Source organism: Lissotriton vulgaris, chromosome 5 (assembly GCF_964263255.1).
Source record: "Lissotriton vulgaris chromosome 5, aLisVul1.2, whole genome shotgun sequence".
Taxonomy (NCBI): domain Eukaryota; kingdom Metazoa; phylum Chordata; class Amphibia; order Caudata; family Salamandridae; genus Lissotriton; species Lissotriton vulgaris.
This window is the reverse complement of record NC_141693.1, coordinates 755,802,242-755,817,590: the sequence shown is the minus strand read 5'-3', so window position 1 is coordinate 755,817,590 and position 15,349 is coordinate 755,802,242. Positions and strand designations below refer to the sequence as shown.

Sequence of the window (15,349 nt, the reverse complement as noted above, 5' to 3'; positions counted from 1 at the left end):
CCTCAACGACACAGTCGGTCTGGAAATAACAGATGTCAACTCTCTCTTGATATAACGCATCTTTTGGTTGGGCAAGAGAAGTTGACAAGTGACCGAGTCGATCTGGAAGCCCAGGAAATCGATACGCTGGGATGGAACCAACACCGATTTCTGAACATTGATTAGAAAACCCAGAGACTGTAAAAGAGTGATAGACAATTCCAGATGTTGAAGAAGTTTGAGTGGACAATCCGCCATAAGGAGAATATCGTCCAGATAAATAATCAACCTGACACCCAGAGACCGAAGATGTTCCACAACTGGTCGCAACAGCTTCGTGAAGCACCATGGTGCCGACGAAAGACCGAACGGGAGAACCTGATACTCGTACCAGACTCCCTGCCAGAGAAACTGGAGAAAACGGCGATGTGGTTTGTAAATCGGAACCGAGAGATATGCATCTTTGAGGTCCAGCCTGACCATCCAATCCCCTTCTCGAAGGAGATCCCTCAAGAGATGGATTCCCTCCATCTTGAAATGTCGATAGACGACTCCGCCGTTGAATTCTTTCAGGTTGAGAACAAGGCGAGCACCGCCCCCTTTTTTCTCGACCAGAAAGACAGAGCTGGCAAACCCCTTTGGATGACGGGTGGTTGGAATCACCGCCCCTTTCCTGAGAAGAGAGTCTATCTCCTCGGAGAGACAAACCTGATCCTGAAGAGAAAAATGCAGACAAGGAGGGGGACAAGTCTGATGCATCGGGTGATAGAATTCTATTCTGAACCCTTGAACAGTTTGTAGCACCCAAGCATCGCCGGAGAGCATGCGCCAATTCTGCAGAAAAAACTGAATGCGACCCCCCAACATCACATCGCATGCAGGAATCAGTCTCACCTGTAGAGTGGGAATCTTGGTATTGTCCCTGATGACCACCGGAACGTCCTTTGCCGTACTGGCCTTTTCCTTTTCTGGAAGGATAAAAGTTGGCTCTCGATGAATAACCTGCGTCGTAGGAGCCTCTGTGCTGAGAGGAATTGCCTCTCTGGGACTGATTGGCAGAACCACGGCCGAACGAGCGTCCCCTACCTCGTCCGGCCTTTCCAAAAACCGGACGCATGGCTCGCCGCAAGGAGGCCTGCGCCTTGTCGATGCCACTGAAGGTGGATACAAAGCGCGTGAGTTCCTTAAGGAATGGCTGGCCAAACAGGAGGCCGTCCGCCTCAGGGCCCGACTCAGAAGTGGCTAATTCAGAGAGTCTAGGGTCAAGCTTCAACAAGATGGACCTGCGACGTTCCGCAGATATTGCACAATTCGCATTACCCAAATGGCAAATTGCCCGTTGCGCCCATTCGATCATGTTCACAAGGGCAGAAGCTTCCTGTGCCCTGTAACCTAGGTCCAAAATCTTAGTGAGAGGCCCAAGCACGTCCAACATCTTATCCTGACAGGACCGCCAAGACCTATCCAGGCCCTTCTTTGGGTCCTTGGCATATTTTTTCAAATACGTGACCATCATGGGGTCAACGTCTGGGGTCTCAGCCAAATGGGCAGACAAATCAGGCCTCGGGCATTCCGAGCGCAGCCTGGCACGAACCGAAGCCTCAAAAGGCTGACGGATATGTGCCTCAATGTAGGCAGCTACAGCCGGAGAAGGCTCCCATGATGAAGAGTTGGGATGAAGGATGTCTGCCGGCTCGAAATTGAGCACCGGAGGACGCTCAGGAGCGTCCACAAAATGCTCCTTACAGACCCGTTTTTTAGGTGGAGGAGAAACATGGTCTGAAGATGCGGAGGAGAAAACATTGTCCGAATCAGCCTCATGAGGACAAGCAGTCGTGGATGGCGCAGATGCTAAACTTTTCGCCAGACGCTGAAAATCAGTTTTGTGAGGGTTAACAGGCGACTTCGCCGTCTTCTTGGCAGCCGGCAACCAGCCCTGCTGCTGAGCATAGAGATTGAGGTGACGCTTCAAAGGATTAATAGCACGTACAAGTGCTTTGTTAACGGATTGCTGAACACCTTTGTCCAGCTGTTCAACCAAATCCTGTTCCAAGGAGCCTTCCTCCTCATCAGCATAATAACAATAGTCGTCTTCAGCGTCATCATAATAATCAGCCATTCTACAGCAAGTAGAGGTAAGTGCCCACAAGACGACTTGAATAATATGGAGTGTTGACAAAAAACACAAGTCAAGGGGGAGTGTTGAGACCCCAAAGCAGGCTTTGAAGAAGCAGGAAATAAACCTGACTCGAAAAAGTATTAGAATGTGGAGGGAGCTAAAGCCTGTACCAAATAAAACACTCTAGGCAGAGCCTATGCCGAGAAATAACAACCAAAGCCCTCAAAAGACCTCGGTGTCTGACGGGGTTAACTCCAGTGGCAGGCCGTGGGCAAAACGTCAATACGCCGTCGCTCAACCAGCTGAGGAAACACCAACAACCGGAAATGAGACAGCGCGCATGCGCGACTGTCGCCTGTCCACGAAGACCGTCGCAAGAGCGCTCGCGCTCCAAAGCAAAACGGAACCCCTGCTCCCGCTCCACGAACAGCGCGCGAGCAGCTAGGAAGCGCTCGTGCAAGGAAACGGAGGTGAGGCACACGCTCCGACAGCAAAGGAAAAAACTGCACGCCGGCAGCAATCACCACGCGCGAAGAATGAACGGAGACACAGCCCCAGACGTGCGACAACAAAGCGCAAAGGTCAGCATAAAGCATATAGTAAATAACAATGCGCAAAGTCAAGAAACAGTAAGATAGTAAATATAAAGCACTTAACTGGCTGCGGAGCAGCAAAGAAAGAGGAAGTGGTTACCTCTGAGACTGTTTATATACTATGGGTGTACTCTATGGTTGCCCTGGGTTCATGGGTGACGTATTTCTGTTTTTTCTTTACTGTAATGTGATTGGCTGCTATGTGTCAGTAAAGAAATGAGACTAAGCATAATCGGAGCCTCCTGTCCTGACATAGAATTGACAGATGTCAATACCTAAAATATAAGCTCTCAGCAATGCTATGTACTACTGCCTGTTCATCTTTGTGTCCCAACCCATCCTTGTTTATGGCCCTCCCAGGGCAAGAATCTAGAGCCAGGCCTGATTTTAGTACTGCAAATCCACTCCGCCACTGGGGGTGAGCTCTGTTCCAAACTGCCAGCTGCCTCCTTCCCATTCTAAGTTGGGCATGGAAGCATGAAGACCCGCTTGGCAAAACCCATGGACATCTTAAGGGTTTCAGGGTCCTGGACCAAATGTAATTTGCGGGGCCCCTGTTCGGAAGAGCTTTAGATTCGTTTTCTAATTTCAGCTCTTTCGTGCCCTCTTTGGCCAGGTCACTGAAAGTGCACAGGCACACTGGTCCATATTCTAAATGTAATTACATGTAATACTCAAGAATAGTAGACCTGTTTTCAATATTGTAATATACAGCAGCAGCTCACTTATGTTATTGCAAATAATCTTTGTAAACCCCACCCATTTCTCACTTGTGAGGTCCTGTTTTGATCTACAAGAAACTTTTTGTATGGATGGATGTTCCTTGTACTGAAAAACAAACTTTTCTCTGCAAAGTGTCTGTAATAGACTCCTACGCATCACACATATTAAAATGAAATCAAAGGAAAAGTTTTTAAAACAATCTGTTTAAAGAGTATTCAATGTCATCAGGGAACGCTCTGCAGAACAGAGGTGGCTGTATAAAATGCCCCTAAAAATGGGGCCCTGTGCCACAACACACTTTGCCCACGCCTTAAAACGTGTCTGGCGAGACCAACTTCTGCAGCCCGGCTCAATGTATTCCCCTGTCCGTGAATGAGCTACAGTACGCCGCCAGCCAAGCGAAACCCTTCCAAACTCCACCAACTAAAGCAACGTGAGGCAGGCTGCTAGCTCTGGGACAGAGTTTACAAACCTGAAAGGCACGTGCGGGCGCCACAACCAATCGTTTTTTCGGAAGTCTGTGCAGCGCGCTAGGATTGGCTGAGATGTAGTCAGTGCTCCAATCCTAGGTCATTTTGCACACTAGTAGCCCCCCTACTCCTAGAATCTATTGTGTCTTGGAATTGGCTGCCATGCCGACCCGGAAGTACTGAAATCACAGACTAATGTCATCCGCTAAATGATGAATTACGGATTTACGGCTGCATTCGCGGACGATCCTGATAAGCAGCAGACAGATGGTCTATAAATGTGTTGGGATGCGATGTGTTAAACGGGTGAACTGGAGCCAAGTGTCCGTGAGTAGTTCTCGATGGTTGTGAAGGATCGAGGAGTGCTTGGGATTTGTATAAAAGCAAGGGGTGCATTAGGGGAGCTGCGAATAGAGATGATGTGGCAGTGATGGCTGAGCTGTGTTTAAGTGGCAGTGAGGAAGCCTTCGAAGGTTGTCCCTATTTGAGTGCAGTTTAGCTAACAACCATTGGGTAGACAAGACTGTCGGGCAGCTAGAACTGTAAGAGCTTAGTGTTTGCTATAGTGGTGTTAGTTTCGCCTTTTTTCATTTCCCCATAGCTGGTGTTTGTTTTGCATCCATTTTATCAGCTTGCTTCCTGCGATTCCGTTATCTGCCGTGCCCGTCACTGGCTTGGGCATCACTAGCGACTGGCACTGCGTACGTCTTGCACATATATTACATTGCTAGGCAACAGTAATATAACTATATCTGTGATGTTTACAGAGTAGAAATGAAGGAAGGGTTGAATCAATCCACCATACAGATGAGCCCCATATTGCCCATGCAAGACTTGAGTCATCAGATCGAGCTTTAGATATTTTCGAAGTATGTTGCAGTTTTATTTTCTCGTGAAAAGGGTTATTAGTAACCTCATATCTTTTGAGCTGCAGCAGCCTAGCAAGAACATTGCTATGTTAGAGCAGGCACTTTTTAACCTAACGTATAGCCCCAGTACCAATTCTTCATGAACTGTGACGGATATTAATTATCTAGTGAGAAATTATAGTATGTGAATGTGACTTCCATGGGTGAAGTCAAGCTGGAGACATAAAGACACAACCGTATTAATGATCCTAGAGGCCTTAGACATAGACTGGGTGTTCATTGCGATGTGAATAGCAGGGATTTCATTGTCCCAGTTTGCACAACAGACCTAGTTGGTGGTTTATTTAATATTTATGCAAATAGTAGTTAATTTACTTCACTGTAGGCGAAGGAAGCTACTTTTGGGACCAGGTATTTTCTGCTAGCTGCGGGTCGGGTCAAATATTCGCCTCGATGATGGCGTGCTGCTTAAAGGATGAACTGCTTTGCTCTATCTGCCTGAGCATCTACCAGGACCCTGTGAGCTTTGGCTGTGAGCACTACTTCTGCCGCAAGTGCATCACGGAGCACTGGAGCCGGCAAGAGCACCAAGTCACCCGGGATTGCCCCGAGTGCCGGAGGACGTTTGCTGAACCCACTCTCTCACCCAGCCTGAAGCTTTCCAACATTGTCGAGCGGTACGCTGCCTTCCCTCTTGATGCCATCCTCAATGCTCAGAGGAGCTCCTTTCCGTGTAAGGACCACGAAAAGGTCAAGCTATTCTGCCTGACTGATCGGACCGTGGTCTGCTTCTTCTGTGACGAACCGTCCCTCCATGAGCAGCACCAGGTGACCAACATTGACGAAGCCTTCGAGGAGCTCCAGGTAAGATGCAACAGTTTGGGAACTACGTACTTGATTTAGCGGTGACTTTATTTATTGAGTGCAGAATCCTTTATTTTGCATGAACATGGCTGGATTTAGAATTGGGTAAAAGATTAAGACTTTTTAGGGCACAATTGCTGGTACACAATATAAGTCCCGCTTTGGGTATTGATGGGGTTGTTGAAGGTGTCTCCTATCTCTGTAGACTGCATGGTTTACTCATGTAGCAATCTCGGAAAAGCGAGAAATGCTGATGTCCACATTCCAAGGCAGCCACAAACTGCATCTCTCGGCTGCTAATTATGCAGCTGTAAAAACAGATTGCACGGGGCTTGGTATTTAACGGGGAGCACTCTGCAGCTTTTTCTGCTTTTTGCAAGTCTGAATGGGGAAGAAGACACGAACACTGTACGTGTTTCTCCATTCCGAGGTTTGCAAATCGCGCATTTGCTGTATATGTGTCAGGTTTCACTTGGCTGAAATGGACGTTGCAAAATTCCTGGTCTGAGCCATTTGCTACTGACTCGGATGCAAACATGAGTTTGTGCCAGATTGAATGTATTCATGCCAGAAGGAATTGCAGCCTGACTGTGTAGCAAATGTAACCTTCTGAAAGAGCCCATCTCTTATTTACAGTCTTTGGAAAAACACAAACCGTATACAGTGAGTAACTCTTGAACTAGATAAATGCTGTTACTTTAGAACTGTTTAAAAACAATATGGGGTAAAAAAGATAGAGGCGCACCATGTCCTTTTAATAATGACAGTTTGGAAATTTAAGAGGTGCAGTAAAAACCTTGAATACGTTTCCCATTATTCCTCTGGTTTGCAGTCTGAGAAACACTTTGCCCAGTCTATGTCCACAGACACGTTTTGTTTAGGAGCTTTCTCATGTGTAGGCTGGTGAAACTGGTAGGGTGTCAACTTCTTTCCACCCAGTGCACAAAAAAGTTCTCTGTTCTGTGAAACCATTCTTGTTTCTGTTTAGAAGAAAAGGTACTTTAGCTATCTGGCCTTATAGCCTCTATTGACCTCAGTGTATTTAGTTTTTTTTTAATCTAAACTTCACGCGTTCATAGAGCGCCATTATGTAATCTTTCATGACTCAAGGTAGTATTTAATGGTATATGAATGAAACAAGTGTATTCTTTGAGGTTTGCATTATGAAATCAAGATCTCTCACTTATGGTGTCGCATGGCAACGTTGCCTCCAGCTCCTGGCAGCCACTGTTTATAAAATGTTTGAATATTCTTCCTGTACCGCTATTCTCCAATGCTAGCTTAACTCTCAATATAAATATTAACAGTCAATGCAGTTGTCATAATATAGTACCAGCATTATATTGTAAATGCATTTAGTTAGCGCTTCATAACCTGTAAAGGTGTCAAAATGCATTGGCACATGAGTAGCATGCTACACTATTGGGTTGTGCTTACCTGGAAAAGTGTTGTATTACAAGGTGGCAAGCATATTGATGTCCTGCATGACTGACCATGGTGGGCTATTATCCTGACAAGGGTTGCTGTGCTTAAGCATGTAACAAGGGGAAAATGGAATGGAATGCAGACCGGAATGAAATGCAGAAAGCTTTATGCCTATTGCTATGCCTGTGCAAAGGGCCTCTGAGGAACACACTTTGGAGCAGCCCCCCGTATGCATGGGACACATGCAGTCATGGCATATATGATCTAAATGGTCCCCCAATGAGCAGCAGTTGAGCAACCCACATGCATGTGATGGATACAGACAGCCTTGTTAAAGAGACCACCAGCCTTGATTCCAGAGTAAATACTGTTTAGGTTCCACCCAAGAGCAACAGGTGAACAACTCACAGGTATGCTAAATAGGTGCAGCTATAGGAAACAATTGAAATAATCTACTGATGAGTTAAAAGTAATAAAATACTGGTACTTGGAGCAAACAAATGTGTACTGAGCTGGTGTAGTGAAAACGGAAGTTCTAGATTTAAAAAAAAATGGGCCTAGATCAGGAGTGAACTGGCATTTTTTTAGGGATTTTTACTGCACCTCTTAAATGAAAGTGGGACGGCGTGACAACAATAACCAAATATCTATTGGAATCCTTTTCCAGAAAGGATATCTATAGATTAAAGTTTGCTTATCTCATTCAAATGCTAACATTTTTACCATTTGATTGAGCTCATTGGACAATCATCTCATCCATAGACCTGAATGATCCAGTAAGTACATGCAATGCAAGAATTGAATTGTGAAAAATAAATGATTCTGGATATTTGGCCAAGAATGATGAATATTACTATAACTCTACTGTTGCCATTCAAGATTAGCACATTCAAAAACAGTAGATAGTACACCCTCAGTAAGAGGGTAGTCATTTCTACAGTACACACTTGGTATGAAACATAAGCTCCATAGCCTATTCTCACGTGCTGCTATCCTCATACAGAAATTTCAAAGCAAGGAGGAGACAGATCAACATTTCATGCAAGGTTTCATTCTGCACATGCCGCTGCATACTCTCCATGAACTTAAATTGTGTACTTTAGATTATAGTTCAGACCATGCAATTGATTTTTTTCTTAATTTATGTGTGTGTGCTCTTCTTTCAGTTCCTACCCATCCAAAGATTTAAAAAAAATCTCACTCCAAAAAGATATTCGTTAGAAACATGAGCGTCGGAATCTGTTATTTTAAGTTTTGAGGTTCTATTTCTAGTTTCTATTTCTATCATCAGCCGGATCTTGCGACAAGACTCTTTTAATCTTCTGACAAAATCGAAAATCCGTCCATATCTCCCTCATCATTTCTCTCAGTCCTTGTGTCTCTGCTAAAATGTGTACTGTTTGCGAGATATCGGAGGAAAGGAGTTTGGTAATTGAAGGCAGCCCTCCCAAAATGCCACATTCTAGGAACGCCACTGTATGGCGCCGCTCATTTCCAATTTGATTTGGGTCAAAATTAGAAACAAATATGTTATTAAATGTTTAGGAAACTGAACTATGGGTATAAGCAGTGGGTAGTTAACTATCCCTCCTAACATTAGGTAGGAAACGTTTGTGGTGAGCCTGGTGCAGTGTCAACCCTAGTCGGGATTTGAAGTTGTGGGTGACACAGACCCAGTCATTCCTGTATTAATCCCAACTGGCCTTAGATGCTCCTAAATATTTTATTATAGGGAAAGAAAGGAGCCTTTGTTAATAATCAGCTGCTTTCTCGGGTAAAAGAAGCCATTGTTATTTACTTTCAAAGAGCAATGACCTCATTCATCTATTGGATATACTGTTTCTGGAATATGGTGCGTGTGTGAGCTTCCATCCGTCCGATGCTTTTAGTGACCAGGATGGAAGCTAACCATGTATCTCTTCAAGGAAGAATTGTTAATGCAAGAGCTGTTGGGGTAACGAGTTCTAGAATGACAGTGGAAGAGTGATATTCACATTTTATGACTAGGTTTGAGTTGAACCTTCAAGGACCTGCAGACAGTTGAGTGCGAGAGCTGGTTGCCGAGACTGAGTTAGCTTGGGTGGGGCTCTGCATGTGCAGACCTGCGTGGCCTCTGCCCTCTAAAGCCCCGCATGTGTGGCAGGACCGCTGACCCCATCTCTGGAGTGAGGGACTGTGGCGCAGAAGTTTAAAAAAAAAAAAAAAAAAATTGTGTCGGGACCCTTAGTTCATTAGTTAGCACAACGTGGTGATGTCTACGGGCAACCATTCATGTTGCCAAGTTACTGGGTACGTGAAGGACATTGGAGGGACACATTTAGACACCTACTCACAAGAATAGCTGTTGCTTCACCTCCGTGTTTACAGAGCCAAAATCTAAAGAGTGTGTAAAATGTTTCTGGAATCACCCCCTCTTCAGGGAGGATTGCCCCACCATTGCCTGGGATAGAGTGGGGGGAGAGGTGTGTGGGTATGTGTTTGGGTAGTGTGTATGTGTGAGTGACTCTAAGGGGTAGCGGGTGTGTATGTGTAATGTTATAATCATAACATGAGGCGGAAATACGGTACAAAATAAAGCGTTTATTCAGGTACTACAACACAGCGCCAGCGCACCCGCCGCCTTCAGCCAGCAGCTGTTAACTGGCAGCTCGGCGTGCCGCTGCTCGTCATCAGACGTCATGACATCTACATCGCACTGTGGCGCGAGGAGCGCAGCCCCAGTGTAATCAACATTATAACATACCCCCCTTTCCTCTACGCACAGGTAGGGAATTAAGTATATGAACTGGGAGAATACAGGGTAAGTTAGAGGCATGAACATAGAACAAAGCAATGAATTATCCTACCATGAATTCATGTAAATGTTGAGGAAGTATCCTGGTCTGCAAGGGTCTCTGGTAAGGTCGAGTTCCTTGAGAATCATGAGACTCCGCATTTGGGAAAGTTGCCCTTTGGCCAGTGCTCAAGTTATAATGGGGGAATTATCTTATCCCCACGCATGATGACCTGATCAGCGACCACTGACAACTCATCAATGACCACATTAAAAGGTTTAATGCTGGTTGGCAAGGTGCTTTCCCTACGTCTACGGGGGAGGGGGGTGTTGAAGGTTATTTTTGGGCCTGGAACCAGAATGGAGGTGCCTACATTTTGCATGGAACATGCCATTTCTACTTAGTATTTAACAACATAACTAGAAATTGTGGCTGCTGCAGGGGAGGTTTATTTTGATTTCGATGATAATTCGTAGGTATAAACCTTCTATGTGTAAGCTGTCCGCTTATCACTAACTGGGCAAAATTCCCCATTTAAGTTCAGAATTCCCCATTTTTGAGGTGAGTACATTTCTTAGTGATGCTGTCTAAAGGGAACAGTGATGTGAGATTGTGCTTCAATTTTGAAAGATTCTTAGCTACCGATGCTGTTATTCTGGCTGTTGTGGTAGGATAAAAAGGTCGAGGCTGTGTCCCCGAATGACAGGTTTGAGTACATCAGATAGAGAGGGTCAGCAGGTTACAGGGAAGGGCTAGTGCTGGGTGGGAGGTTTTAGGGAATGACCGGTGAACAGTTAATGCATTTTTCAAGAACGCTATGGGAGTCCATTTTGGGAATGTAATATCTACTGTTCTGTAATATACTCCACCTTGTGTAGGTTTTCCTGTCCACTCTTGGACCGTTTTTCTGCAGTGACTGCATATGTTGCCTAATGTGAACACGTCTAGGTACACGCTAGGTACCTAGCTAGGATCCTCAAACATGTTTTATGGACATTTAATGCCAGAAAGAGGTAGTTATTACTTTTTTTGACTGTAAGAAAATGTATAACCAGAACATTATAACCATGCATGTTTTCTGTAATCCTTGTTATCCATTCGGAAGAGTACTATCGTCCTAAAACAGTACAACGCCTTTTTTGTATTTTTTTTTGGCAATTATTTTCAGATTCAACATAGCTAGTACAATCCTATAGAAACAGTACTAGCGATCATGTATGTTTTTAAAAGCGTGACACAGGTACGTTCCAACCAACAAAAGGTAAGCACTGTACATCATAAGTGATCATAGGTACATGACCGTGCAAGAGTATGGCCCAAATTGTGCATACTGATTGTGAAAACAAAAGATAAAGTGAAAAGAACAGGACCATTGATAAACACAGAAACAAAATTATAAAATAAAAGGAAAACTGGCTTAGATTGGGACCAATGAGCATTAATGTATAAGTGGAGTATCTATTTGATTGCTTCCTCAGCAGAGTCATCAGACTGTCCCCTCATCATGGAGGTCATAAGACTTAAAGAACCCCCAAATGTCATGTGGTCTGGATGTGAGAGGTTGCAAACGAGGCATAGATTTCTATAAGATTATACAATTCGTCATATCGAGCAACCAATCGGTGCAAGCGGTTACTCTAATCCTCCTCCAAGTCACAGCCACTCTGCTCTTGGATAACAGGTGAGACATTGCAGTGAACCGGCGCATGCCCTGTGAAATGCACTTCACATAGCCCAGTAATGTCACATGTGGGTCGGGTTCCACAGAATTCAGTGTCATGTCTTCAACAACCTGGAGAACCTCCTGCCAGTATATATAAATTTGAGAACATTCCCACGCAAGCTTGAGAAACCAATCGTGGTCTTATCTGCATCTGTAGGAGTGAGACAGAGCTAACCTGTGCTGTCGCAACGGGGTACGATATGCCTGGTGGAAATATTTATAATGTAATAGATATGCGCCTATAATTCATAGAACTTATACTAGTTTGTGTACAATAATGTTTCCATTCAAGTGAGAGACTTGCCCATCTCTGCCTGCCAAGCCAGGCCTCCCCCCCTCTACATTGTGATACATGGGCAAAGAGTCTTGAAACCCATCTGGGGGCGTTGCCAGAGGTTATGAATTTCGTCACTGGGGAAAAATCAGGTGGCTTATTTGGAAAATTCGGTAAAACATCCTTTGCGGTCTTATGCGACCGGGTGTGTAAATAAAAACATCAAGCATGTTTGCATTATCCCTAGAGCAAAATTGCTCCAACAACATAAACTTCTCATCCATACATAGATGGCCCCTTTCTGTTCTGGCCATCTTCAGCAGGATAATTTGCACAATGTGTCCTGCCATAAGTGGATGCAGAGCAATATTTGTTCATTATCATATAGAAAAAGTTACTCTGCAGCAAGCACATCATGTCACAGAGATCAATTCCCCTTAAATACAAGGAATAGTTGAAAACTATATAGTCATAGAGCAGAACAAAAGCCTTTTTCAAGAGAGACAGATGCATCCATCCGATCAAAGGGTCTGACATTTATAGTACAAGTTGTCCCACTGAATCAAGATGGGAGTCCTAAAGTGAGAGGGGCTTAAAAAAAAGGAGAAAAGAAGAGGAATGGGTGTAAGAGGCGGGGAAAGGAAGAGTTGGATAGGACAGGGTATTAAGGGATGGGATAAAGATTTTTCTTTCTGGTCATCAACAGTAAAACTGACATGGGAATACTCTGTTAGGCTACATAACCCTCTGGCAGTTTAATGTCTGAGTGTTTTTTGTCAACTGAAGGGTACACATGAGCTATGTAAAGACGGCAAGAGAAGACTCTCATTGCGTGCTCTAAACAAATTGACATTTCAGAAGAGGTTTGTAGGCGCTACTAATTAACCACACACTTTCCACGAATGATATATTAGATGCACTGCTTTGTGATTAAAATGCCTTGTTTACATTGAAGCCTAGGCTTGCTGAAGACTTGATGGGATATTCTGAAAGCTGAGTTGAGAATGCATTCTGCCCATTGCTTACCGTTGGCTTTGTGATTTGTAACTCTCCTTTGCTGACTTTATTTGTTTCAGGCTGGCAGTGCGTCTTTGTCTCTCATGTTGAGCATTGCCTGTTTACTGTATTCTTCAAGAGCGCTCAATTTATGTAAACAGGCCTTTACATTTTGTTCTCATGTTGTCAAATTTGATGTGGATTCAAAGACTGTGGTCATATGGCAAGCTCGGTCTTCTGTGGTGGCTTGGTGTTTACTTTTCTTTCTCTGACTTCAAAGTGAGAGGATTTATCTTATAATCTAGGTGTGAAGGAAAAGGCTTTTCTGTATCACACAACAAAATTTAAATGTCTAAATGGCCTGTGCACATATTTCAGAATATAGCCAAACAGACAGCTCCTGAGACGGAAGCCGGGAGTAACGCTCGACACTTTTTAAAGCATTTATAATCAAAACTGTTGTTTTTACCTGTGATTCCACATTGCCCTGAGCACCCCCCCCTTTCCTCTAAAATCGCAGATCTCACACCGCGCAGCCGATGTAAACGCTGCCGTGGGTCAGACCAACAATTTGCCGCCATTAGCGAGGGAAGTGAGGCCACGCCCACCGTCCGGAGGCCCCCCCCCGGCTGCTATTTAAGTCGCGCTGCTCGTTAAGCCCGCATTAGCCAAACAGACAGCTCCTAAGGCGGAAGCCGGGAGTAACGCTCGACACCTTTTTAAGCATTTATAATCAAAACTGTTGTTTTTACCTGTGATTCCACATTGCCCTGAGTACCCCCCCTCCTCTAAACTTGCCGATCTCACACCGCGCAGCCGATGTAAAGGCTGCCGCGGGTCAGACCAACAATTTGCCGATATTAGCGAGGGAAGTGAGGCCACGCCCACCGTCCTGAGGCCACGCCCCCATAAGAATGTGCCTGGGCCGGACGCGCGTCACCAGCATGCCGAAGGCCTGCCAAAGGTAAGCCCGCCTGGGCCCAGCCGGGCCTAGGGCCAAAACCTATGTCCGATTCGATAGGGGGACGCATCAGCTATACACGAGGAGATCTCATGTTACTCAGATCCTCTAAAAATACGAACTGCCATTATGTACATAAAGGAGAAAAGGTATTCCTCAACTGCGATTTATGCAGCTCACCCCCCCCCCCCTAGTAAGGAACAGTACTCCCTCCAAATGGCCCTCCTGAACTGTAGAACCCTCCCTAAACACTCCCTAGAGATCAACTTCCTACTTCCAGGACCACAAATTAGATACCCCGTTTCTCACAGAGACGTGGCTTACACACAACTCTGAGGCCGATATTGTACGTGCTCTCCCCCAAGGCTTCCTAATCCACTTTCAGAACAGGCCCGTTGGTAGAGGAGGCGGTCTGGCCATATTGTACAGGAATAATTTTGTATGTAGGGCAAAAGATAGTGGCACCGCAGACTGTGAGAGCTGTTATTTCTCTTTACAAATATCACCTACAGACTCCCTCTCTGGCCTACTTGTATACCGTCCACTGGGATGCCCTAGCCATTTTGCTAGTGCCCTGATGGAAACTGTTGCAGTACTGGCATCCTCTACTCCTAATTTCATGATTTTGGGAGATCTAAATCTCCATTTTAATGACCCTCTGGACTTGGTGGCGACGGACCTCCACCTCGACCTTACATCCTATGAGCTGGGACTGGTCAATACAGGGGCAACGCATAACAAAGGACATTTGCTTGACACGATTTTTACCAACGTTCAACCGCACCTTCCAGGTCTTGGAGAGTAACTCACGATCAGCGGCAATTCCCCTCCAGTGTGGGGTGCCACAAGGCTCATCCCTAAGCCCCACATTTTTTAATGTGTACATGGCCCCACTGGAGGAGGTGGTTGCCCCGTTTGGAATCAAAATCGTGAGCTACGCTGACGATGCCTAACTGGTCGTCTCCTTATCCCAACTTGCCCAGTGTCAGGACACCCTCCACTCCTGCCCATCAAAAATTTATACCTGGATGTATGAATCCTCTCTCAAACTGAATGAGTCTAAGACCGTAATTATGCTACTAGGGCATAAAGGGTCCACACTGCCTTCGAACATCTGGCCCACCTGTCTGGGCGAGCCCCCCTCCCCAAAAAATGAGATCAAAAGCCTGGGGGTCTGGATGGAACAGGATCTTTCATTCAAGACCCAAGCTAAAAAAATGGCGGGAGCCTGTTTTGGCCTCCTCCGATCGGCTCGAAATGTTCTGCCACTTCTTCCGCAGCCTTCTAGGAAGCTGCTGATCCAAGGACTGATCCTGTCAGATTGGATTACAGTAACGCTATCTTCCTTGGTGCACCGGAAACCACATTTAACAAACTCCAACAGATCCAGAATGCTGCAGCAAGGCTTCTCACGGACACTTCAGTCAGAATGTCAGCTAAACCAGCACTCAAGCTGCTGCACTGGCTTCCGATACGCGAAAGGGTAAAATTAAAATCCTTATGTATTGCACACAAACTGTTGCAGGGTACGGGGCCCCCCATTCTGAAGAACTTGGTCGTACCCTATAAAGCCAACAGA

General features: G+C 45.3%; 1 protein-coding gene across 1 annotated transcript in view; it reads left to right on the top strand.

Moving 5' to 3' along the window:
• Positions 1 to 4,104: 4,104 nt before the first annotated feature.
• TRIM62 (tripartite motif containing 62) overlaps positions 4,105 to 15,349 on the top strand; it is a 92,761-nt gene continuing 81,516 nt past the window's right edge. Inside the window, exons 1-2 of the mRNA XM_086922202.1 lie at positions 4,105 to 4,211; positions 5,139 to 5,617. Coding sequence (XP_086778328.1) covers positions 5,207 to 5,617 — 411 coding nt within the window. The 5' untranslated portion in view covers positions 4,105 to 4,211; positions 5,139 to 5,206. The remainder of the gene's footprint in view (positions 4,212 to 5,138; positions 5,618 to 15,349) is intronic.